This window comes from Propithecus coquereli, unplaced genomic scaffold, assembly GCF_000956105.1.
Source record: "Propithecus coquereli isolate 6110/MARCELLA unplaced genomic scaffold, Pcoq_1.0 Scaffold543, whole genome shotgun sequence".
In the NCBI taxonomy this organism is placed as follows: Eukaryota; Metazoa; Chordata; class Mammalia; order Primates; family Indriidae; genus Propithecus; species Propithecus coquereli.
Window position 1 is genome coordinate 486041 of NW_012151319.1, and position 25716 is coordinate 511756.

General features: G+C 45.5%; 1 protein-coding gene across 2 annotated transcripts; it reads right to left on the reverse strand.

The window, feature by feature from the left end:
• Nucleotides 1-1775: 1775 nt before the first annotated feature.
• On the reverse strand, nt 1776-25716 carry DCTD (dCMP deaminase). 2 transcript variants are annotated; one of them, XM_012657465.1, is made up of 6 exons: nt 25664-25716; nt 23981-24095; nt 23441-23576; nt 5048-5164; nt 3600-3696; nt 1776-2000 (listed from the first exon to the last, which is right to left on the reverse strand). In XM_012657465.1, exons 2-6 carry the CDS (start codon nt 24086-24088, stop codon nt 1922-1924), a joined length of 537 nt encoding a protein of 178 aa, XP_012512919.1. In that variant the 5' UTR covers nt 24089-24095; nt 25664-25716; the 3' UTR covers nt 1776-1921. The 2 variants fall into 2 exon arrangements, with proteins under 2 accessions (XP_012512919.1, XP_012512920.1); XM_012657466.1 differs by lacking the exon at nt 25664-25716 and adding an exon at nt 25252-25348.

A 25716-nucleotide genomic window follows, 5' to 3' on the forward strand; every position in this document is an offset into this window, starting at 1 on the left:
GCCCCGAGACATATTTATGAACGTGACAAAAATTACATGCTCCTTGTTAATGGGGCTCACAACTCATGACTTGCAGCAACACAAAAATCTTTTATTTTCTATCTTTAAGTCTCTTTACCGACTTCTTTCTTCCATATACCTTCTGGAAAAAAAACAAAACAAAACAGAGGGTAAGGGGTGTGGAGGAGAAAAGAGAAAGAAATCAAGGAGAGAAGAGAAGAGAGATTTAGAAGGAGAATAAGGTAGCCAGGTGTGGTGGTGCACACCTGTAGTCCCAGCCACTCGTGAGGCCGAGGCGGGAGGATCGCTTGAGCCCAGGATTTCGAACCCAGCCTAGGCAACATAGCGAGACCCTGTCTCTAAAAAAGAATGAAGGAAGACAGCACAATGAGAGGTCAGCAGAAGACAGAACTCAGGACTGAAGCCTTCCGGGAGGGAGGAGGCCCGGGACCCACCAGACGGCCCGCCCGACACCAGATGCAGGGCACACAGAGCAGTAAGAGCCTTTCTTAACAACTTAATCTGGCCCATAAAGAAGCACCAGCCCTCAGCCCTGGGCAAGCACACAGCTTTAGCATTAAAACACATGTAATGTACTTCACAGACAATACACACAGGACACAAGAGTTAAGCAAATGATTGTAACAACATAAAAATGAACATGCTTTAGTGGGGTAGATTTTAATACGATTTTAATATTAGGAAGGAGCCAAATTACAAAATGCCCTAGAATGTGGAGTACAGAACCTCGGAGACAAAATAAAAACTCATGAAAATATAAGAGCACTTAAAAAAGGTAATAATCTTTCTCAACAAAGGTACTGAGCAGGTTTAATAAAAATTAGACGAGATTAAAGACAAAGGGCCGGGCCACGCGTCCCAACCGTGGTGATCAGGAAGTGCTATCTGTGTAGCTGACAGCGCAGGCCCAGGAGCACACACGAGCTCCAGCCACCGACAGCTCCGCGATAACCTGCCTCCAGGTGGGCGGAATTTCTCACGATTCACTTACAGGATAGGAATGAATTTACTCTGGGTTGCAGGGCTGCCTTGGAAATGAACCGTGCTGGCATTCAGAGGAAAGGCAACGAGGTCCACGTGACGGACCCCTCCCAACCACACAACCCAGCTGCCACCACAGTGGAGCGTGGTCTTCGGGGCACCAAGGGAGACAGGCTGTCCTCTCTGGGAACAACTCATTATTCAGATCAACGTAGGATCTCCATGTGACCAACAAACCAAAAATAAGCCAAAACGGCAGGGGTCCCCACCCCCAAAGGACTAATGTGCCCCCACCCTGTGTCCAGCAGGACAGCAGGGGCAGAGGAAACGGCCCTGGTTCCATTATGCTCATCACCTGTCATTACGGATGTGCCACACCATCTCGGTTTTCAGCGTGGGTAGGTGGGGGCTTCTCTCGACTCTCTGCAGCAAATACATTAACACTGTCACTGAGTCCTGACTTTTTTCCAAGGGCACTACATGTCATGCTTCATTTGGGCCAGATGTTCACATCAGTGTGTCTGCTCGTCCCCACTAAGAACACAACAGCGATTCTTTATTTGTCCTTCCACACACGCAGCAGCGAAGGGCGGCTGCTGGAATGCAGCGGATGACAGACAGCTGGGGCCGCTCGGCAGCGCCACCAGCATCCTGCAAGCCTGGACACGAGGGGCAGGCACCCTTGCTCTAGGCCACGGAGGGGTTCCCTTATTTTAAACCCTAAATCAATAGTTCAAACAGATGTGGATTCCATGTGACAGGAGAGACAGTAAGGAAGATTTGAGGCTTTATATTCTTTAGATGTCTACTTTTGCTGCACTGGCTATTAAAAAGTTATGTGTAACTTCAAGATGAAAGGCATTAGCAGCTTCTTAGAAGAGGATAATCCCAATCTTCTGGAGATTTAATGAGATGTAACTCACTGAAGCTTCTGACTTGCTCTGCTGTTAATTGAATCAAAGTCAATGACAATCTTGCTGCACTTCGGTGTGAATTTCCTAAACATAAAAAACAAAACATAGAAAGGTATGATCTGGTGAGCAGTTAAAGCAATTTGTTTACGTTGGCTTAACTTATATTTTCTATGTGGAGAAATAAATGTCCTGGGATTTGCTTGATATTTTATCTCCATGGGAGCCAATTATAGCGCACCACACCGGGAGAGAGGCGGAGCAGAAGAGACAAGACAAAAAGAGATGCATGGGGTGGCGTGGTTTGTACGTTCTTCAGCTATCTGAGTTTCACAAATTATCAGGGAGTCAAAGGATTTCTAACAAGTTAGCTGCACAACATGATATCCGATTACTAGTTTTCCCATCAGATTTATCTCATTTTCTAGGAAATTTCTGTAGACAACTTGGAGTGACTCTAATGTAAAAAACAGTAAATTTTCTTTTGCCTCTTATACATAGCAAAAAACAACTAGCTTTAATGAGGAATAATTGTTGAAGTTATGTTCTAAGAATGCAAATGTAAAATAAACCAACTATATTTTTTTACTCATTAACTTTTCTTTTTTTTGTTTTTTAGAGACAGGGTCTTGCTGTCACCCAGGCTAGAGTGCAATGGCGTCATCATAGCTCACTGGAGCCTCAAACTTCTGGACTCCAGCCATCCTCCTGCCTCAGCCTCTGAAGCAGCTGGGACTACAGGTACACACCATCATGTCTAGCTAACAGGCTAATTTAAAAAAATTTTTTGTAGAGACAGGGTCTTGCTATGTTGCCAAGGCTGGTCTCAAACTCCTGGGCTCAAGCGATCCTCCTGCCTCAGCCTCCCAAAGTGCTGTCTCATTGAGACACTGAGCCTGGCCCTCAGTAACTTCTTACTTATTACCTCTACAACAATTATAAAGAAAATTATAAATATATATATTTTTAAGAATCAGTAAGCAAGAGAGTATGTAAATAACGTGGATTTAAAGTCTCATAAGGTATAACAGCGGAGTTCAGGAGATGGTTCTGCATAACTTGTCTCCCTAATGATCAGCACAGGGGCCAGCCGAGCCACCAGCCGTGACAGCCCCGCTGTTGCTCACCACTAACACCGTAAAACTTTGTAAACCTGCACTGTCCCAGAGAAATCTTCTGCCATGAATCAAAGGTGGTTGAACTTACTTGGAAGTAAAACATATCTTACAATCTTTGCTTAGCAAACATAATCATAAAAATCCAAAAGACTTCAAATCTCAACTTAAAACGTTGCTGTAAAAAGAATTCCTGGTGTTTCAACCTGGCAGGTTACTTTCAGCCTAAATTTTCTACGCCAGAGTTATTACATTTACAAAATTTACAAAGGTTTGGTGTTACTATTATAAAAAATGTGAATTTTTACATTTCTCACTACTTGAAAAATTAGTGTAAGCCCTGGAAAGTCACTAAGTATAATCATTAAACAAATTGTCTTCAGATACTCCTGTCATCGCTCTTAAAAATCTGCCCCCTAAAATAATTTTGAGACTCTCATGCTCCTACCTTTCCAAAGACACTTCCAAGTGTGGAAGTCAGGCACCAGAGGAGAAACTAAACATCAGTCAAGGTCAAATAAGTCTCCTCATCAGCGCATCACACCGCCCTCCCCAGGTTCTCCCTACTCACCTGAACGTCACCCCGGCCATATTGAACAGGAGCCTCGCGGCTTTTGTCTCATCACTATCGTGGTATTTATCCGACATGAAAATAACTTCTTTAATACCTTAAAAGGTAACAAGGGGAGTCTCCTTAGTAAGTGCACATACAGACACCACAAAGACACGCAGAAGCAGACGGAGCCCTCATATCGTCTCTGATTAATGACCTTTTCCGAGCGTGCCTGCAGACAATGTCCAGTCACTGAAATATACATTTCTGCCACTTCCTAATACAGCAGACGGTGGATTATAGTTAACCTCCCCTCCAGTCTTTATGGATCTTTAACAAATGCAAAGGGAAAGCAAGGAGTCAAGCTTTGATCCAATTAACAAATTTTCTTTACTACAGGTAATCAAATACTCCTTATTCATGAGGCAACTGCTCTTAACTCAAGAAGCTAACGGGGGAGTGGAGGGCGTCGGCAAAACAAGAGGCAAGGACCATGTGCGTCCAAGAGCAGCTATGGAGAGCAGGTCTGTTTTCCTTGCCTGATCTTACCAGGCAGAGCTAACCTGGGAGCCAGGAGTCTGAGGGCCCCGCACTGAAGGCTGCTCCACCAGCCTCAGGGGGGACAGGGAGGCTGGCCGTGTGGAGCACACACTGTTCTTCCCAGGCACCTGCCTCTGCTCCACACCTGAGGCCGAGGCCGGTGAGGAAAACGTCCAAAGGATTTTGGGACAACAACGGGGAAGGAGCCCGCACGCTTCCTTGACTGCGGCTTTTGGTTCGGTACCAGCAGACCTCTTCTGTCTGAGATGCAGGGGCTTGTGATAAACAGCCCCTTTAAACCACACATCTGGCTAAACATGCTAAGTCTTTAAATCTCAAGCCGAGAGTTTTATGGAGATAAAGCGTAGCTGAATCTTAGATGTGACAGTTTGAAAAAGGTGAAATATTCAGAATACAATGGTATAGATTTATGGTAACTGTAATATAAGAAAAACTTAAAGCAGTACACCATTTGAGTCTTATGACATTTATATGCAAAGATATCTTTAGATCCTTAAATATCTACCATGTATTAGATACAAATTAAAATTTCATATACGGACTCCCAGCTGACCTTGTTTCTGACAGAAGTTCATTTCTCTCCCTCCTCCCTAATCTATGCGCAATATGTCAGAGAATAGTAAACTGACAGTAATTACATGCAATGCCTGTGTTGTTTTTTGGCAGCTTGCAGTTTAAGAAGTTGCAAACTAAATTAAAAACATGCTAAGAATCACAAAGGATGCAATTAGTCTTAAAATACCTGGCACCATTCAAAAACAAAACACGGGAAATATCTTGCAAAGCTGATAGTGCAAGTTAATTTAGATCTAAACAATAGCAATTTAAGATCAAACACATCTGCAAAGAGCTGCTGAAGAGCAGGCAGCATCGCAAATGTGACACATGCAAAGGCCGGTTCCTACCTGCCTGGATGATGAGCTTAGCACACTCATTACACGGGAACAAGGCGACATATATACTACAGCCTTTCACGTCGGCCGAATTTTTGTTCATGATGGCATTTAGCTCGGCGTGGCACACTGTGGGTTTGAGAGAGAAAGAAGGGAAGACTCAGGCGGCAGCTCATGAAGAATTTACTACGTGTTAAAGCATTTCATTCCCCCTCTCTGAAATAACATATAACAGACTTAATAAAAAAAAATTGATTAGAAACAGCAAGTACTGAGACTACCAAAGGAGACCCACGTGGCCTGCCCGGGCAGGAGATTAGCCGCCAAGCCGCTGGCGCAGCAGCCCCAGCCGTGAGCACCTGGAGCCGCCAGAGGGGCCGAGGTCAAGTGCTTCCACCCACCCGGCACCAGCCATAGCTCAGCGCTCCACAAGACCCTGGGGTGCTGAATGGCCCCCATAAAATGGCTCATTTGTGTGTTGATATGCACACACAGGGACATTCACTGTGGCTGTTAAGAGGACAGGGAGCAATTTTAAGAGCAGGAGAATCAAGAAGTGAAGCAGCTGAGCATTTCCATCCAGAGGGATCCGCTTCCTATCATCGTTCTGGGCCCACATACACACAGAAAAAACGCCAGCTGATGGCCAGCAGTTTGTCTTGTGTAAGAAAAACATTCATGCACTTACTGGCAAGGAGGAGTCAAATTTTTGATATGTTGGCCCCTCCTACCACCGATCCCAAAACCATGATCCAGGGTCATTCCCCCGACTTGTCTGAGTTCACAGTCAAAGGGAGCACCTTCCTCTCTCCGCAACCCGTCAAAGCTGACCCACTCCCCAGGCCCCCCTGGGTAGATGTTCCTGCCCCCGATTCCACAGGCGGTAGGTATTCCTCCTCCAGCGGGAAGGAGTAGTGCTCACAGGTTTGGGTTTGAGTCCCTTACTCTGCTCTGTGGGGTTTCCGTATGGCCATCTTGTATCGTTACTGAATTTGCTGGGTGTGTTATCGAAATCTGGATTATAAACTCCTATGGCAATGACTCGCAAACTTGTCTGTACATTGGAATACCCTGGTGGAGCTTCCAAAATATTAATACTTTGTATCTGTGCCCCACGCCTGGAAAGTGGGATGGTCTGGGGTATGGCCCAGGACTGGGAATTTTTAAGAGATTCCCCAGATGATTCTAACATGCTCACAAGTTCAAGAAGCACCGCCTCTGGGCTCTTCTGGTATCCCCACATGCTACGCACATGCTATGCGCACAAGTGCTCAAATAAATGTTTGTTGAACAAATGAATGAATGACTATCTGACCGTGGTCCACATCATGCAAAACGCCTAGAATAGAAATATGGGGATCTCTAAGGGTCTCCCCTACCTTCTCTAACACCCCAACCTGCTGTAGTTAACGCCTTCTTCCAGGAGTTTTGAGGCCTTAAATGAACAGTGGCCTAAACTCATGGCTCTCATACATTTCAGACTGGACTCCTTGGCTTAGTCAATGCACATTTACTGAGCACCTACCCTGGGTCACACAGATGAAGACCCTGGCCTGCCTTCCTCAGCCAGCCTCCCATTTTTGGGTGGAAATGCAACTATCTATAAGTGCACGTGTCTCCCACACAAGGTCTGCAATTTCGCAGGCAGAAAGCTGACTGAGAGCTCTCTCAGGAAATGTTAGTAATTACTCAGTTTTAGTCTATGAATACCACGTTTTAGGAAGTCTTAGTCCTGTGTAAAAATGAGTAGTCTCTTCTGGCATTGCAGGAAAATCTAAAGAGGCGAATGAGCTGCGCTTAATCAGATCACAGCCCGTCAGAGAATAATCCTCACCGGCCACAGAGGGACCTCAGCCGCACCCCTGAGACTAGCAGGTCTAACACGCTGTGAAGGCACAGAGACGGCAGAGAAGAGAAGGGGGCAAGGGCGCCCGGCCACGCCGTGTGGGTATTGGCCTTGGAGAGGCTCCCTGGCCCCTCCTCCCCTGGTGACCAAGATGTTCAGAAGCTGGGATTAAAGCTGCTCAGGGTTAAAAACAATTAGATGTAATTGTTTCTTTTATTTCCCCCTGGAGGGCAGAGCCCAGACTTCTAGGTTCTTTGTAACTCCCCCAGAGTCTAACGGCATGCCATGAACATAATGGGAGTGTTAAATATTTATTGAATGAATAAAAGAGGAAATGCAGATTCCAATTATTGATGGTGACGTTGGAAAATACTAAAAGTCCTCCTAAATTCAAATATCAAAAATATGCTTTCCCATCTAATAAATATTTTTTGATGGTGTTGGTATTAGTATTCAGAACTGCAGTCTCTGAATCTGTTATGAAACACTATTCTGGCATCCTCTTTTGAATCTCTAAGAATTGTCACATTGACTGCAACCATCTTCCTCTAATTCATCCAAGGCAGTCTGGGGCAAAATTTAACATTATAGGTCTGGATTCATTAGTGAAAATTACCACATGAAACAGATTCTCTTGGGCAGCATCTGACATTCCTGTGTATAAAGGGTGATTTATAGAAATAACACACAGGATTATAAACAGACTTCTTTTCTCCTAACTAAGAAATCACAAGATAAAAAATACAAAGCTTCTTGTTAAAAAAAAGATGAAGTCTACCGGGCAATAGGAACAGAGTGTCAGGGATACACAAGACTTTTAAAAGGAACAGTCCACAATCCACAGTCCCACGAATTCAAAACTAGACAATGACGAAAACAAAACTCAAGCGTTCAGTCCAGAGCATTAGGGTCGACCGCACCCTAGTTTTCCTCGCTGGTTCCTGTGCACCCTTTCAGCTGCATACACGGCCAACACCTACTTCCTTGCCCAGAGTCCCCTTAGCCCACCAAACCCTCTCTGAATAACACGGCTTGCCCAGGCCACGCCTAAGGGGTCAAGGGGAGAAATTCCAACCCGGAGGAGCTCTCCCCACCTTGGCCTGGACCTCCCAGGTGCTGTCTGTCCAGGTGCTGACACGTGGCTTCACCTTTCTGGGCTGACACTTGCCTCGCAGGTCCAGGATCTCCAAGCCCCTGCAGCTCTGGCCGTCCGTCCCGCCAGCACCGCCCTGCATGTCCCTCGGGTTTGTTCCATGTGAGGAGACACTCCTCAGTCAGGCCCCGCCCCTAGACTGTCCTCAAGGAGGAAACTGGGCAGACTAACTTGACGACCGCCCTTTTGGTCAGGGTGGAGTGTGCGGACTCGTTTTACTCGGACTGGCCCTCTACGCTGACCTCCAGCTAACTGCCAAATCCGCTCCAGGCCACGAAGAGCACGCAGGACCCGGCTGGCCAGACCACCACAAGGCCGGGCATCTTCCGCTGTCCTCTCCACCTCTGCAGGCGAGCACGGAGAAGCTTTGCCACAGGGGCAGCACCAGGGTTCAAGGCCCAGTCTGGCGCTTAGAAGCTCACGACAAGGTGCGTGAGTGCTCTTTCAGCGCACGGGAGAACACCGGCTCTGAGAAAGCGCATTTCCACCTAACTAAATAAAGCAATTTAAAAATACCAAATGCATCTGATATTTTGCTTTTTCCTAAGTCTTCCAGTTTAATTCCTCGGCACTCCCCAGCAGCTGACCTGCTGCAAAGCAAGCTCTCGCTAACAGAACATGAGCCTGCCCTCCAGGCGCCCACGGCAGGCCCCATCTCTGAGGCCCCGGCTTCTCTCTGCTCCGTCTTTCTTCTCCCTTCAGCACGTACTTAGTCCCCATTCTGAAAAGGTCATCTTTTCAGCCTTTTAGGTCTTTTTTCTTCTTCCTTTCAAGATGAAATCATCCTGTCTACAACTGCTATTCTAATTTTTAAAATAATTGTCTTGACATTATACTGCATATATATAACTTCTAGTTTTCTCTAAAACAACGTTCTTCAAACTGCAGGTCGTGCAACCAAGTTCAGTGAGTTATACCAGCTTTTTCCTTTTTCTTTTTTAATGAAATAGATAAGAAGGGAAGAGTAGAGATCAGAATGCACCCCACATGCAAGGTTAAGTACTGTTCCTAACACCTGCTTCAGGTGTGTGTGCTTGGGATGTAGCCCATGCTGGGTCACCACATAAAGTTTGAGAATCACTACTCTATGGAAACCTACTGACCTCTGTAATGTGCTGATAAATGTTTATAACTAATTTTTTTTAAAGCCCTCATTTGCAGCATCTGCCAATTTCTGTGGTGTAGATATTCCCACATGGCCAATCTCAAGCTCCAACGTGACACGAAGCTGGGAAGAGGTATGCACAGTTGGCTGGTAAGAGCAGCTCCCACGTGCCACTGGATGGCCTTATTGTTACCAATAACCAAAATCTCTGTTTGGTTGCAACTTTCAGATTCCCCTGCTGTCTTGGCCTTGATCAGTGGACTACTCTCCCCTCTAAACCCCCCAGGACCACCCCACCCTTGGTGTTGGCCATCTACTTTTCTGTGGGTCCTTTTCTTTCTCCTGCCTTTCTGGGCCCTTCCCCAAGGTTCAATCCTGGTCTTCTATTTTCCTCCTATAGTCACCAACTTCAAGAATTCATCTATTCACAGATCTCAGATACCAGATCTATCTGTAAAACCCTGATATCTCTATACATCTAGCCCAATTTCCCATCTTCTCCCAGGTCTTCTCTCCTCTTCTGGGGCTTCTCTGCACCTTTTCTTGCGACAGGTTGAGAAACCCTTATCCACAATGCTTGGGACCAGAAGTGTTCTGGATTTCATATTTTTTTGGATTTTGGAATATTTACATTATACTTAACAGTTGAGCATCCCCAATCCAAAAATCCAAAATCCAAAATGCTCCAAGGAGTATTTCCTCTGAATGTCACATTACCACTCAAAAAAGTTTTGGATTTTAGAACATTTTGGATTTCAAATTCCCAGATTTGGGATGCTCAACCTGTACAGTAAATAGTCACAGATTATCTGACAGCAATAAACTAAAGAATAAACTTACCATTCTCTAGTGTTAATATTTTTATTGTGTTGCCTAAGAACTGCAGCCAAGAGCCACAAATATACCTGAATGCAAAAATCAAGCAAGGAGTTAGCTGTTAGTTTTGAGCACAGTTTTTATATTTGCAGTAGGAATAAAGACTAAGTATTCCAAAGACATATAGTATCTAGGAAATAGTCATAAGTTAAACTGTCAAAAAAGATACAATTTTCAACTACCTAAATTACACATCTATGGCTAAGCAATGAGCAAAAGAAATCTCAAATACTACAAGTATATTTGATAAGCACAGAGAGTGACACAAAACCCTCCAATTATTTCCAACATAGTTTAAAAGGAAAAGTATTGAATGCTGAAAATATCAGATTAAAGCTTATTAAGTTCTTGATTGCCAGAGGAGAACCTCTGTTTCAGGTAATTATAAGACAATTCATATGCTTTGGCGGTTTTTTTTTCTTTTCTATTACTAACTGTCAGAATTCAGAACTGCATTAACCTTGGACCACTGAGAAGAGATTGTATAATTAGAAAACTGTATTTTTCAAATTCTCTCTTACTAGGGCTTGATTAATCCTTACTGTCTCATGTAGGCGGTTCTCTAGAAGTTTGACAAATTAACAGGATATATTCCATCCTTGGTTAGATTTAAGACATTCAACATTTTATAGATTTGACTTTCATCTCTTTTGATATAAGACTAATTCAGTATCTATTTTAGACAGCAGTATTATTAAGGTTACTCAAATATGTTTTTAAAAAAATCCCTGAATAATGCTAAACAAATTCTAACTGCTACACAAATAATTTAGCAGTAACAGTGTGACTCTACCCTCAACTGCTCTTCATCTGCTATTAAGACATGACAGGAAATATGGGGCCTGATAAAATTCGGAGTCAGGAAAACGAAGTTCCTATTCCAGTTAAAGAAACTCTCCAGATTATTTAAAAATCTTCATTTTTAGTGGTAGGGAATTTCCTTGAAGAAAACAACTTCCTCAGACCTGAGGGGAGTTCTGCCAAGCTGACCTGCAGAGGCAGGCAGGATGGCGTGGCAGCTCTTGTTAGGGTCGGGGTCAGAAGGCCACGCACGGAGCACCTGCCGAGAGCAGACCTGCGCCACCCAGGGCTGAGGCGTCCAGAGCACAGACAGTTCCGTTCATTGACAAGACAAGGGTCAGCACTCAACAGCTCCTGGCCTTCTGGGATGAAAAAGTGGGAAGCATCACCTTCTATTCTTTCTGTGGGGTTCCCCCTGCAATTAACAATTGACATGAAATGGGGTACCCAAGTTCAAGGTTAACCTGTGCATTTTAAAAAATAACTCAATGTTAATTTATAAGATATTCCATTTCCACTCTGATGACAAAGCTTTTTGTCATTACTTCTTGAAATGGGGTCTAAGTGTTCTTACTTCTGGAGCCCTACAGGTGCAGAGTCGCTAAACCTGGGCACGCCTCTCAGGACACGGGCACTCGCTGCCAGCAGAGGCCTGACGGAAACTTCCGCTGCGGGTGGGGCACGACTCGCTCCCCTAACAGATCCATTTAAGGAACTGTCTCAAGCCTTCTGGAACTAAAATGGAATTTCAACTACTTGTTTCTTAATTATTGAAAGATGTCCTGACAGGGCCTCATATGTCACTGCCAGCCTCCAGAGCACCTCTCCTTCAAGTCAATAATTTAATAGAAGAGCCTCTAAATTCAAGCCCCTCAGCCCACCCCTCCCCTAAGAGGTTATAAAGTAGCCTCGATTAGGGCTATCCCTGATCTAAAGCAAACATTGCTGGAATGTGGTCCCAAACAATGCCACTCATCTACCTTATCTCTCCCGCACCTCGTTTCTAGATCAGTGAAGTAGCAACCTGGTTAATGACCAGGGTCACAGTTAGCAGGGGGTCCTGTCCCTGCAGAGCTCACGCCAGCCGGGCAGAAGCATGGAAACAACCAGACTGAGCGCAGCCACGAGCACTAGAAAAGGACTACCGAGGAAGTGCTGAGAAAATTCAGGCAACGAGGGGTTAAATGCACTGCTCGAAGGTAGAAGGGGAATTGAATCTTCAGGTAATGTTATTTCTGTAGAAAAATGTATTTGGATTACAAATGCCTTTTCAGAACAAAGGGGTTTAAACTCTGGGATCTGTCTACACAAAGACACCCTCCCCTTCCCATCTCACAGGGTCACACGAGGGACACGGTAGGAAAAGCTCTGTGAACTAGAAAGACCTATGCAAATGCAGCCATTGTACCTGTAGTCAGAATGGACAGGCTCAACCCTAGCTGGTCCTCGCTATGATGACAGGAACAGGGTCTTCCTGCACAGAGACACAGGTGACAGCACTTCTGCCTCACCTGAGTGCACCCCAACCAATCAACAACACGTGCCCCCAGCCTGGCCCCACACGCAGCTAGTGGCCTTTCTATTCAGAAGATAAAGGAACTGAGGCCTTCTGCCACTGAGGGACACACGGTCCCACTCAAGAGACATCACAGTGAAGTTCATGTGTGCAGACAAAGCCAGCCCCACGCTTGGAAAATGTCTGGAATCTGTACTGTTTCCACCCTGTTCCCAGAGAGGAGGTCTCTGCTGGAAGAAAACAATGGCAACAAGGAATTCTGGCCAGGTCTGGGAAGAAGGGATAAGGAAGCCACGCTCCAGGTGGACACCAGCCCCAGGATACCCCATCCCCAGGCCACCAGCATGAACTCCTGTCTCCACTCCTAGAACCACGCAGCCCCGGTTCTTGGGGCCACGGCCAGCTCTGCCTGTCCCCTACGCTTCCTCCTTACCACGTTCACTCAGCCACCTCCTCACACGGTGCCCCCCCTCCACTAGTCTGATGACTTTAGGCCTCTTCTTAAGCCTCAGCCTCCTGACCTGTGAAATGGAGAGAAAACTGCCTCACCCAGAAACACTGCAAAGACTATGATCTGTTAAGAGCACGGCACAGAAGGCCCACCTGATAAATGCTGGTGCTTCCTGCCCTCTGTCCAGCTTCGGCCAGAGACCAGGCCTTCCCGGGCTGCCCAGCTGAGCCTGCCTACAGAACATCCATTTCCTTCTCTCCCACTCTGTCTCCCATCCGCCGCCCCCTTGCTCACTGCCTCTTGCTAAAGCTGCTGGCAGCAGCTCCGAGCACCCAGGGGAGCCACTTAGTCCCAACGGTAGTGCTCAGGGCTAAAGAGATTTCTGACTGTGGGGTTTCCATTACTGATAATAAAGCCCCCAGAACTCTAATTACACTGCTTGCCTGTGTGCTAAGGGCACACAATCAGGTCAGGAGGAGGAGGGTGGGGAAATAGCTGCATTTGTCCATGGGTAAGCCATGCCCAACTCCCTTCCCACTGTTCATGTGAAAGACATATGCGAAGCCTAAAATGTATTAAAAAAGCACCAAACAGACACAGAACACTAATCATCAGTTGACAGTATTATAATGCAAATGTACATTATAAAGCTTAAAAGCTTTCTCCTTGTGTTAATAGTTTTTAAAGGGTGAACCAGGACTGAGCACTGGAGGAGGAGTCAGGACATGTGTGCTCTAATTAATCCCAGCTCCGCACTGCCCGCCTCAGGCGACGCACTGATCCCGTTTCAGCATGCAGAAAACGCGGATTAACCGCCCGAACCCTGATTCTCAGATAAGACGCAGAGCCTGCCACTGCCCTACATTCCTAGGACACTGCGCCCTGGCAGCCCCTCTCCCACCCACAGCAATCCTCCTCCTGCCTCCCCGCGCCCAAGCTGCTCCCTGCTCTCCCGGCGGCGGGACAGCCCTGCTTCGCCCTGCGTGGAAATGGGGTGATTCACCACGCCCACCGCCACCTCCGCCGGCCTCTGCGTCTGCTGTCAGCGCCACCGAGGCCTTCCTGTTACCAACCAGTGTGCTTGGGGGCCGTCCCCGCACATCCTCCAACGCCCTGCTGTCTCCCTTCCTTGACTCACACCTCTCTCCCTCTCTCTCTCCCTTTCCGACTATTCCCATCAGCAAATGTCTACTACAAAGAAGAAAAAAACCAAAGACTAGATTCTCCCATCTTACAAACAACGTAAACCTTTCTCTTGGCCCCATCTCCATTCTAGCCACCACCCTGCCCTTCTGCTCTCTTCACAGCCACACATCTCAGGACCGTATCTAAAAGATGCTCAAAGATTCCTCAGACACGGCTCCAGGTGCTCCCTGAGGACACCTTCACAGGCCCTTCCTCCTGCGCCAGCCTCTGAATGCCGGAAGCGTCAGGGACCAGGCCAGGGCCTTCTCCTCCCGCCTCTGCACACACTACCTCGACCCTCCGCCCACGTCCGCCGCGTTCAAGCGTCCGAACGTCAAACATGCCCGTACTGACGTCGCCAGCCTGGATTTCTCCCCACTCCTATGCCCACCTGACGCCTTTACTGGGAACTCTCATGGGCAGCTCAAACTCCAAGTGTCCAAATCTGCCTAGATCTTCCCCAAACCTTGCTTCTCCTTTAATCTTCTCCACCTCAGTAGGCCTATCCAGCTGCTGCGGCCAGAACTGTTCGGGGAACTCAGTCTCCCTCTCGCACCCTATGCCACCCCGCCCTCCTGATGCCGCCCCCCAAAGATACCTTATATCCAGCCGCGCCTCCCCGACCCTGGCATCGCCACCCTAGGAGGCCCCCTCAACCACCTACCTCAAGGCCTCATGGTTGCTGCCCCTGTTTCCACTCTTGCCTGGAACAATCCAGTTCACACACACAACCTGTTCTAGTCTTTTTGGACTGCTCTAGAAAAATACTGTAAACTGGTAGCTTCTAAACAATAGAAATTTATTTCTTACAGTTCTAGAGACTGGGAAGTCCAAGATCAAGGGGCTGGCAGATCCAGTGTGTGGTGAGGGCTTATTACATGGTGTAAGGGGCAAACCAGCTCCCTCGGGCCCTTTCATGAGGGCCCTAGTCTCATTCATGAGGCCTAATAACCTCCAGGCCCCACCTCCTAATACCATCACCTTGGGGTTAGGATTTCAACATGAATTTTGGGAGGACACACACACTCTGTCCATAGCACAACAAAAGCAATCTTTCAGATCCAAACTCCTAAACCTACAAGACCCTCGATCACACTCTGTCGCTCCACCCTTTACCCCCACTAGGCTTGAACTGATGTCTTTTCTTGACAGTTGCTGCAAGCGCTTTCCCATCTGAGGGCCTTCGCCCAAGCAATCTCTCTGCTTAGAATGCTCTTCTCACCCCAACACCACTCACGCATCCTAACCTGATGGTACCCGTCTACTCCTTTGGATCTCAGCTTGAAAGGCACTTCCTTCCTCAGAAAGGATTATTCAGCAATATCTGCTTATTTCACTCAGCCTTCCTCCTCCACGATTAGTCTGCAAACTCCTTGAAAACAGAGAACAGACCATGTACATTTTGTTTACTAGGAAAGAGTGCCTGGCATATAATAGGTGCCCTAGAAGTATCTACCAAATGAATGAATGACTGTGTGTGAAAGTGCTCTGAAAAAAATCCTACATTTTATAAAATAAAGCTATATATATATATATATATATTTTTTTTTTTTTTTTTTTTTTTTTTTTTTTTTTTTTTTTGAGACAGGGTCTTACTCCGTCGCCCCAGCTAAAATGCAGTGGCATCATCATAGCTTCCACTGTAACCTCCAACTCCTGGGCTCAAGCTATTCCCCGGCCTCAGCCTCCTGAGTAGCTGGAACTACAGGTACGTGCCACCACACCTGGCTAATTTTGGTATTTTTAGTAGAGACAGGGTCTCACTCTTGCTCAGGCTGGTCTTGAACTCCTGAGCTCAAGCGATCCTCCCACCTTGGCCTCCCAAAGTGCTAGGATTATAGGTGTGAGTGGCTGCACCTAGCCAATAGTTATAATTTTTAAAAAGAAAGCAAGACTACTCAAGAGAACACCCCCATTTCCAGCAGACAACTCAAACTAGTAAAAGAATAGATGACTCACTGGTATTTATTTCAATTCCTAAAAAAGTGATAACTCGATCAGAGAAGGAAGAATGACAAAGAGGAATTCTGCTTCCCTTTATTCACCTAAACTCAAAATTAATGGCATTTTGAACAAAGTCTTCTAATTGCAGAATTAAAAAATTCATGCTCAGTTATCATATTCAATATTTTAAATTTGCTATGGCATCTATCATTTGAAAGAAGCACAGAGATAAAAGTTACACCTCCACTAAGTGGCTGGCCCCAACACTTAAGAAGCACCAGCAAGAAGAGCATGCATTTGCTCACATTCCAACTCCCTTGCTTTCACCAACGTCCCGTGTTTATCACAGGATTTCCCGATACCAGGCACGTGTCTACATTTCAATAACTATTGTCACGTTGACTGGTTCACAAAAGGGTTTCTAAAGTCCCTTCTTTCTATTTGTCTTAAAATAACCTCATCTCCAAAGAGTTTTGTGTGCCTGATGCATTCATATATTCTCTTTTCTTGGACATAGGATCTTTTTCTTTATTGCTGTTATCCAAACTTTTTTCATCCACTGTCTTTTATCTCCATGTTCGTGGGATAACCTACAGTTTTCAACCACCCTCTCCCATTTATACACACCGTCTCTATCTGGTTTCCATTCAGCCTAGAACTGCAGCAGATTTTAATCACTGAAAGGGAGGGAAGGAAAGAAGCCTGTTTCTATCTATTAATTTGCCAATATGTACACGTTCTCCTGTCACTGCCTCCAGTGGCTTTTTACGGCTCTGTAGCTTTGACTGAGATGCTTTCAGAACTCCATAAACAGAGAAATAGACACTAATCTAATCCAATCAAAGCTATATTATGTATATTTTTACTCAGTATTCAAGAACTGAAGGAGTTTGCAGTGATCATTTATTTCATGAAGATACTGAGAAATAAGTGCCAAGTGACATATCTGCCAGCCCTACAATCAGTGGGTATGAACACACCAGACCTGGAACCCAGACGCTGCCCGTAATGTGGTCACTGTTGTTTTAAGCATTGTGGGGGTTTGCTTAGCTAATAATGCATGCTATAGACATGCATATCCTCATCCAAACAATAAAGTCCTCAGAAAGCAAAAGTAAAAAGCAATATAAACATTTGCAAAAATCTCTAAGAACCAGGTTTTATTGACTATTTCTGGGAACAAACAATATACACATATTCTATTTTAAGGTATCAGTACTAACAACGTTTATGAAAGGGAAATTCTTGATGGAAAAAAACTCAAAATAAGACCGTAGTGATTCAGACCAATTTTCAGAGATCAGTAAAAATCAGCACCACTGACGTAGAGCAGATCACCAGAATATAGACGACGGGAGTCAGCATTTTCAGGAGCTCACTGTAACCACACTGAGCTTACCAAACTTAAGGAATTAAAGTTACATCTATCATTGGGAATGTCCACTTGCATTCAGATCAATGTGCTCAAACGCTTAACACAACTGTTTTCTACCGTAGGTTGAATTCCACCCTGAAATTGTATGGCGGCTGTTCATTTTTCAACAAACCCTTTATTTTAAGAGATTACAGTACAAAGATAACCTTGAGCTGACTTCTGATCACCAACTTCAGAACCACCACCTTAAATTCAGTTTTTACTTCAAACTTATATGAGGTGAACTAACTTGAAAATCACTTTTTATAAAAAGCAGACATATGTGTGTTTTTCGTGGGTAAGTCTGATCCCCATAGATGAGCATTTTAGCTTTTCCTACATCTGCTCTTCAGAACGAGGGGTTATTTTGTTACTATACATCCCTTCTAGATATTCATATTGAAATAGTAATTTCTAGTGCTTTAAAAATAATTAGCCCTGCATCTATAAAAATACACACATAAAAATCAAATAAATTAACAAGAAAATCATGATTTATTCTTTTCTGAAGACTGTTTATACACAATTATGCCTTAAAGTGAAATATTCTTACATCAAGCTGGTTAATTTTAGGGGGCAGGAAAGACTTATACATACACTGTTGCGTTCCTCTGTTTATCTAAAACACCACACAATCAAACCTGAGTTTGCCCTCAATTCATAAAAATAATCTACTTAATTTCTTTTCTGTACAATTGCTCAAAGGTTTTCCATTGACTATATGAGTTGTTTTGTCCAAAAGTCCCTAATTTAACCTGCTGTCAGGCCACAACTACTAGATGGCCAGGCAGGGGAAGAATGGCAGGTAGCTATAAGTGAAATTAAGTTCTGCAGGAAAAGAAACAGCAAGTCATCAAATCCATGGGGCTGCCTAACAAAACCAGAAAGCATTCAATTTCAACTGGCTGAAAGAACAAATTTGATCTTAATTACTAAGAAGCTCTTACAAGTTGTGAGAAAGTCAAAGCTTAAGAAGGATCAGCCTCCTAACTTCTTGATAAATTAGTTTCTCAAGACTAACCTTTTGGATGCCAAAGAAATATATCACATGCATGGCAGTCAGGAAAATGTCAGCGTTCAAGGGGGTAAGGTAAATGGCTAAGTAATCACAAAAATGACATCTGTGCATGCTTAACAATATGCTAAGTCTAAAAAATAAAGATGAAATTTAAATATAGAATTTAAAGAAGCACTGCCCCATGCTGGCAATAGGGTTTAAAGTGGCCGTGCTAAACTCTCTTGCCTTAATAATTCCAAAGTTTTCAGCATTTTCTTTCTCAGCATTATAGCCTTTTCAGGGTATTCCTGTAGAAATAGGAAATGACTCTGGTAAGAGCCCCATGTCTCCATTTCTGCCCAATGCACTGGGCACTCCTGGAGAGTAAAGACTCTCTGGTCCCTTTCATGATGCAGCAGGCAAAGAAACGTGGTTCCTTGATGCATTTGGATGGGAGGAGGGGGCTGAGCACAGAGGCACTCACACAGAAAGCCCCTTGCCGACGGGAGCCAGCAGGCCATGCAGGGCAGCTTGGTGAGTGAAGCAAGCATTACCAAAACTTCCCTCAAGTGTAACCATGGGAAGAAGTTAATTCTCCAACTCTCTAGTCTGTAAACTATATCATCAAAATTGGTTACAAAAACCCAAGGAAAGAGTGATATCTGAATTACCAAGAGTATTTTACCTCCATTTTATAAAATTGGTATTTTGATTAAATGTGCTTCACTGTAATGAATTTCACAAAGAGAAAGGAACTAAAAATGTCAACTGAATACTTCATCGCGGGCGTAGCAACCCACCCCCTCATAAAAATAAAAATCTTCCGAAGTTTTTTAATATAGTAAATTAGGTAAATCTGCTGCTTCCTGGTTTTTTAATTGTCATTCATCTGAAAAGGTTCTCAGCATAATAACATTGCCTTATTCCTGCCACTTAATGTTACTGACATCATCCTATCTTTTGGATTTTTCAGGAAAAGGATGAAAAAAAAGCAGTTTCTTTAGCAGAGGGAATTTTCATTTTCCATATTAATACTACGTTATAATCAAATAGTTTCATGAAGTTTTGATCCCAAAGCTGGAAGAACAAAAACACCCTTTAAAAATATCTCTCTAGAGACACGGCCCAGAAAAAGCTCTGTCTTCCTATTATGTTACAAGCAGTCTGTTCCCTCCTCCCCACAAAGTGTCAATCAAGACTAATGACTTCCAACTTCCAGAATTAATAAGTTGAATTAAGTTGTACGTTATTGGTAAATTCAAATTTACACAGTTCTCAAGCTCCCTGTCTTAGTCAGCTGAGGCTGCTATAACTACGTCCCACAGACCGGGTGGCTTATAAACAACAGAAATTTCTCTCTCACAGTTCTGGAGGTTGGGAAATTAGGGTGCCGGCACGGCCAGGTTCTGGGGAGCACCATCTTCTCCTTGCATCCTCTCACAGTGGGAAGAGTGAGGGAGTTCTCTGGGGTCCCTTTTATAGGGGCACTAATCCCATCCATGAGGGCTCCACCCTCAGGGCTTAATTCCCTCCCACAGGCCCTAGCTCCAAATGCCATCCCACTGGGAATAGGGTTCCAACACATGAATTTGGGGAGGACAGAATCATTCAGCCCGCTGCAGCCCCCTTGGAAGAAGTGTTAAAGTCAGTCACGTGCACGCGGCTTTCCGTCTAATGTTCGGCACAGCCACCACTCCCCAAGCTCCTGCTTTCTGAGTCGCTCCATCTGAGCCTCAGTCTGACCAACTGCAAAATGAGAGGATTGACACTTCAGAACAGCTGAACTCCTGTGCCCCACAGGAGGGGCACGGAGTCGGGTAGCACAAAGAGCACTGACCTTGGAATTAGGAGATGTCACCCAGCATGTGCGGCATTACAGAAGTTACTTAAAAGGGTAGGCTTAGATCCTACGGGCATAGAACCCTGAGGTTACTGAGGTATTCTGGGGTGTCTCAGCATGTCTGAAGTTGGATAAATATCACATCTAGCACATATATAAACTTTTCCCAAACACACATAAATGGTCTTTGATTAGTAAAGTTCAGATTAATGTAAAGTATTACTGATTGGATTTGTCATCATGGAGTTTCTTACTCAAAAGATACTAAGAGTTTAGCATTGTGTAGGGGTCCTAGAAAGTTCTTTTGACTTTTAAAAGAGAGTCCCATATATTCAAAGGAGTTAAAAATCATTAGCCTAGAACTCTAGATCATCTCTAAAGCTCCTTTACAGGGATTAACGCATAACCTACGAATCTTTCCTCCCGGGTACAGCAGCTCAGTCACCATTAATGTAGATGAGAAAAGAAAGAGTTAAGCTACCCAAGTCCAGACAGTATTACTTTATTTTTTTAAATTAATTTTTGAAATCTTAATACAGAAGCAAAAAAAAAAAAAAAAAAGGACCTGCATTTTAGGCAATTATCACCAAGCATTTCTATTACATTCCAGGCAATCCAAACATTTACTTCTCTGTGGCCTGTAAAGCCCTGAAAAGACCAGAATGAGTATACAGTTTACATGCAGTCATCGTTATTTAGACTTAAAGCCCATCGTTACTAGTATTATGGTGGTAGTAATACTAAATGCCTCTTAAAAACCATTTAGTACCTTCTACAACTTTTATGGTACATCAAATTACAAGCTTACTCTTGTGAAAGAAAACTGTCTACATTCTAACATGGCTATGTATAAAATGAATAATTGATAAGGGCAGGGAGCTTTGCAAACCTGGAAGTATCATAAAAAATAATGCAGATGGACAATCAGTGCCCAGAAACTCAGCAACTATTTAATAAAAAACAATCAGTGAAGTTGGACAAATGCTCGTGTAGGGTTTTTTTCTTAATTCCTTCTGGAAAGAGGCTCTGAAAGGTATTTTCCCCAACTTGAACAAGAGGCAGTGTCTCGTAACAAACCAACCAGCTGCTTGAGAAGTTACAGAGCACTGGGAAGTCTGGGTGGGGGGCGCTGGGGCGTGTTGCATATGCACTACAAAGCTGTGGCTTCTAGGTCACTGCTGCAAATCTGCCTGGGGCTCCCGGTGACTGAAGAAGGCCCAGGTCCGGCTAGGAAAGCCACCCAGTGACCACTGAGGACCCCTCTACACTGGTCCAACCACTGGTATCCTCTGCAACCAGCCTGAGAACGACAGACTAACATCTAACAATTCCTCCATATCGGAGTGCAGTACGAGGACCAACATTTCACCGTCCTGACTTGGGTAAATACTGACTATAGTGATCATACATTTCAATGCAGATCTTCAACACATCAACTCGCACTTTCACCACTTTTATATGGGACACTGAACTGCACTGTGAAAAATTATCTTTGCGTGGACCTAGAAACAACTAATCATCCCTTTTCTTTCTCACCATTGAAAGCTCACAGAATCAAAATCAAGATGACAGAAAGTTCCTCGGATATGTTGGCACATACTTCATGTCGCTCACTACCACCAGCTGTAAAGCTGGGGCTGAGGAGACAGGCTCCCCAGCTCAGAGCCTTTCCCTGACTCCTGCAAGGGCGAAATTAGACTGACACTTGACTATTCGACCCGCTTAATCACCCAGCTATCCTCACAGCCTGGAGACCCTCAGTGCGGGCCAGTCCTCCCCACCCTCCAGCCCCAGTCCCTCCTCTCCCCGAGGTTCCCTTGTCCTTATTCTTTCAAACGTGGAGGAACCGCCCTTCAGCTGTTTAAAAAGAAATTTATGGGGCTTATTTAACGTGATTAAGGTCCAGGAACATTAGTGAAAATATATAAATGAGACTAAATGTAGACTTGAAATTCTTCATGAGAAAAACCCATAGGAAAACCTGCTAGGAAAGAGTCAACCAAGAAGAAAGGTCTTACATCATGGCTTGAACTTGGCTTCCTGAAGGCACAATCTTTCCCATTTGAATGGCCTTCGTCTACTTTACTTCCAACAGAGCCAGTCTATTCATTTTTAGACATAAAACACAGGGCCTAACATCAAGAAAAATCAGCAACCAAGTATGTGCAGCCCACTTTGCCTCTTTTATGGCATTAGTTGCATATTCTCCACAGAAAAAAAGGAAGAGTGAAGGTGTGGCTTGTCCCTCCCAGACAGTCTCTGAAGGGATTTTCTCCCTGGGTCCCAGACGGGCAACACATTCTAAGAAGCACCCTTCCCTAATTTCAAGAGGAAATCCAGAGATGGCGAAGCCAAAGGTTTTTGATGACACACTTCTGGCCTGGCCAGAGCCCGCTGTGGGACTGCAGAGTCCCTGGCACTAGAGGAAGCACCTGCCTCATCCCTTTGTTTTTTTTTTTTTTTGAGACAGAGTCTCACTCTGTTGCCTGGGCTAGAGTGCCGTGGCGTCAGCCTAGCTCACAGCAACCTCAAACTCCTGGGCTCGAGCAATCCTACTGCCTCAGCCTCCCGAGTAGCTGGGACTACAGGCATGCGCCACCATGCCCGGCTAATTTTTCTATATATTTTTAGTTATCTGGCTAATTTCTTTCTATTTTTAGTAGAGACAGGGTCTTGCTCTTGCTCAGCCTGATCTCGAACTCCTGAGCTCAAACGATCCACCCGCATCGGCCTCCCAGAGTGCTAGTTACAGGCGTGAGCCACCGCGCCCGGCCATCATCCCTCTCTTGATCTCTAGCTCTACTCGAAGTTTGATTCCGCCTCCGGGAGACAAGCTGGAGTGAGATGCCCTCATCGGGCCCGGGGCTGAATGAAGCCTGCTTCCCACCAGAGCAAAGCCCCTGCCGGCACTTGCTTAGTTGACCCTGCTTCCAAGTAGTGAAGAAACAACCTGCAGAGCCACCACACACATCCCTTGGCCATCATCAATGCTCTGGTGTCATGCAGGCCAGCAGGCTACCAGTGAAGCCCGCCAGGCCCACCACAGGCAACAGAGCCCTGGACCTCAGCACCAGGCTGTGACCACTGCCACGCTTCCATCCGTGGCTCTCTTTGGAACTTAAGGGGACAGGAAATTGGGGTAGTTCAACAGGACATTTTTTCTTTCTGGCTGTTGATGACTGAAAAAGAGAGAGGATGCCTTCTGACCCAACTTCCTTAATTAAGCCTTCTCCAGGCTATGTCACCAAGCAGAACGGAACAGGAAAGCATGCCCTACCATACGGGTATTTGGTATCCAGCTTATTCTCTGCTGTCCTCCTCCACGGCAACAGGTCATCGCTGCACCCATTGGGCATTCCATTGTACCCGATCCCGACAATCTTGTTTTCTGCATTCACGATGCAGGCTCCGACCTAGAGGGAAACATTCCCAAAGGCCTGGTGACTACAAGTGGATGGTCTGCCACTGGGGAGGCAGTGAATGAAACCAGCGGGACTACAGGGCTCAAAACAGACACATCGCTGCTGCAGGTGCGGAGAGCTCTCTGTCTCCTTGCCTGTTTTCCGTGGCAGCTCCCACAAGTCAAAGAAAGCGCACCTCCAGCCCCAGACGGGCATAAGAGGCAATTAACAAAACATAAGACAATTTACTGTCTCACAGGAGAAAGTAAGCATGCAGGGATGCAGCACAAAAGGCAGCAGATTTACTCTGCATTTTTGAAGTTGACACATTGAGTCTCCCCTTTCTGTAATTTTCTCATTCGTGTGCATCTCATTATATGTGAGTATCCAAACATTCTCCTATGAAATTCACTTACCTGGGAATTTGGATCTTTGCTTCGCTGTGCTGATAAGAAGGCCACTGCCATAAAATACTCAGGCCACTCCAAATAGTCATCCCGTTTTTTGCAGGAAGCTTCACTCATGTTGGGTCTGGAAGAAAAAAACCCGACAAAACAGTGGTTGAGAAAAGCATTTTGGTAAATGTGCTTCCCAGTTCGACCCAACCACACTGAAACTTTGGATCTCTACACGGAGGCAACTTCAGCTACATTTATAAACAGAAATCATAAAACATGGACCCTAGACAGTCTCTGGTCTTAAGAAAAATATTAAGAAATTTATGAAACTTTAAGAAGTTTCGATTTGGCACCTATAACTTCACATTCCCAATATTTTATCTATTTACTGCTTTTGCATAGGATGTTTTTCAAGTAACTCTACATGCTTGGCCTACAAATTGGTCTGTCCTTCACCTCTCTCTCCCTTATAAAACAGAGTCAGCAAAGGAGAGAAGGAGGGGAAAAGAGACATTTATTGATCCTCTAATAGATTCCAGATACTTAAAGTTTATACACATCATCTCACTTGAGCCTCACTCCTAGCTAAGGCAGACAATAACACCTCATCTTACAGACCCAGAGAACTTAGGGACTTTGTCCTAAATCACACAGGATTATTTATTATCCATGCCAGCTGGATTCTAAAGGAAGCAAGCATCTGAAGCCATCCCAACTCTGACATTAACCAGATAATTTGCTCCTTCCCTTTCCCCTTTGTTTTCCCAGATGGGACAGAAGTTATCAACTCTTGTGTACTGAACTAAATGGGAAGAAACTAGGAAAAGTGCCAAGTGCTGCTACTACTAAGGCAAGGTTTTCACAACAAGAGCAAGTGGGAGAGCCCATAAGGGGGCCCTAGAGCTTCAGGTAAGGAGATCCTTTCAAAAGGAATGAAACCAGGGCAAGGAAGGAGGCCAACACAAGAACTGGGTAGACATCACTCAGAAATCCTGAGAAAGGCTAGACATCCAGTCTCAAGGAAGGTGAGAATTTCCCAAAACTTCTGCTTCAAGAAGACTACCATGCAGGGAACCATGGTTACCCACTGATTATGTCGCCCAAATTCTGGGAAACCTGTAACCCTCTTAACAGAAAGAGACAGAAGCTGGATGGACTGGTTTCCCACCGGCTTAAGGGTCAGCATAATCCCTGCAGGGTGCTAGATAAGCAACTAAATAGCAGGGCGAGGGAGGGAGGGGCATGGGGCAGGAGGGGAAAAGAACACATTCGTCCACTGGGCGATTTACCTAAGCGTGGTCTGACGCCCACTGGAGCCGGGTGAGGACTGAAACCCAGCTGCAGAGACAGACAGGGAACTGAGGCTCAGATATAACCATTCCAGGAAGATACCCCTAGTCACAGGCCCGAACGCAGCCCGCGATCCTCGCAATCCCTCAACTCTGATCGCGGGCCTACACCCCGAACCCCACCGCATGCGGACGCAGGAGGGGACTACAATCTCCCGACTTCTGGCATGACCTCCCTCAGCCACCCCGAGGGGGCCCGGCTCGCAGAGGCCGCGGCGCACGCCGTGAAATCCACCGCGGCATGACCGCGAGGGGCCCGCGCCCCGCCCCAGCCCTGCTTGGCCGATTTCGCCCCCGGTCCCGGCCCCGACCCGCGAGCCGGGCGCCCCGCACCCCGCGTTCCGGGTTGTACCCGCACGGCCACCGCCGCCGGTGCGCCTCCGGGCCCGCGGGCCTGCAGGCCGG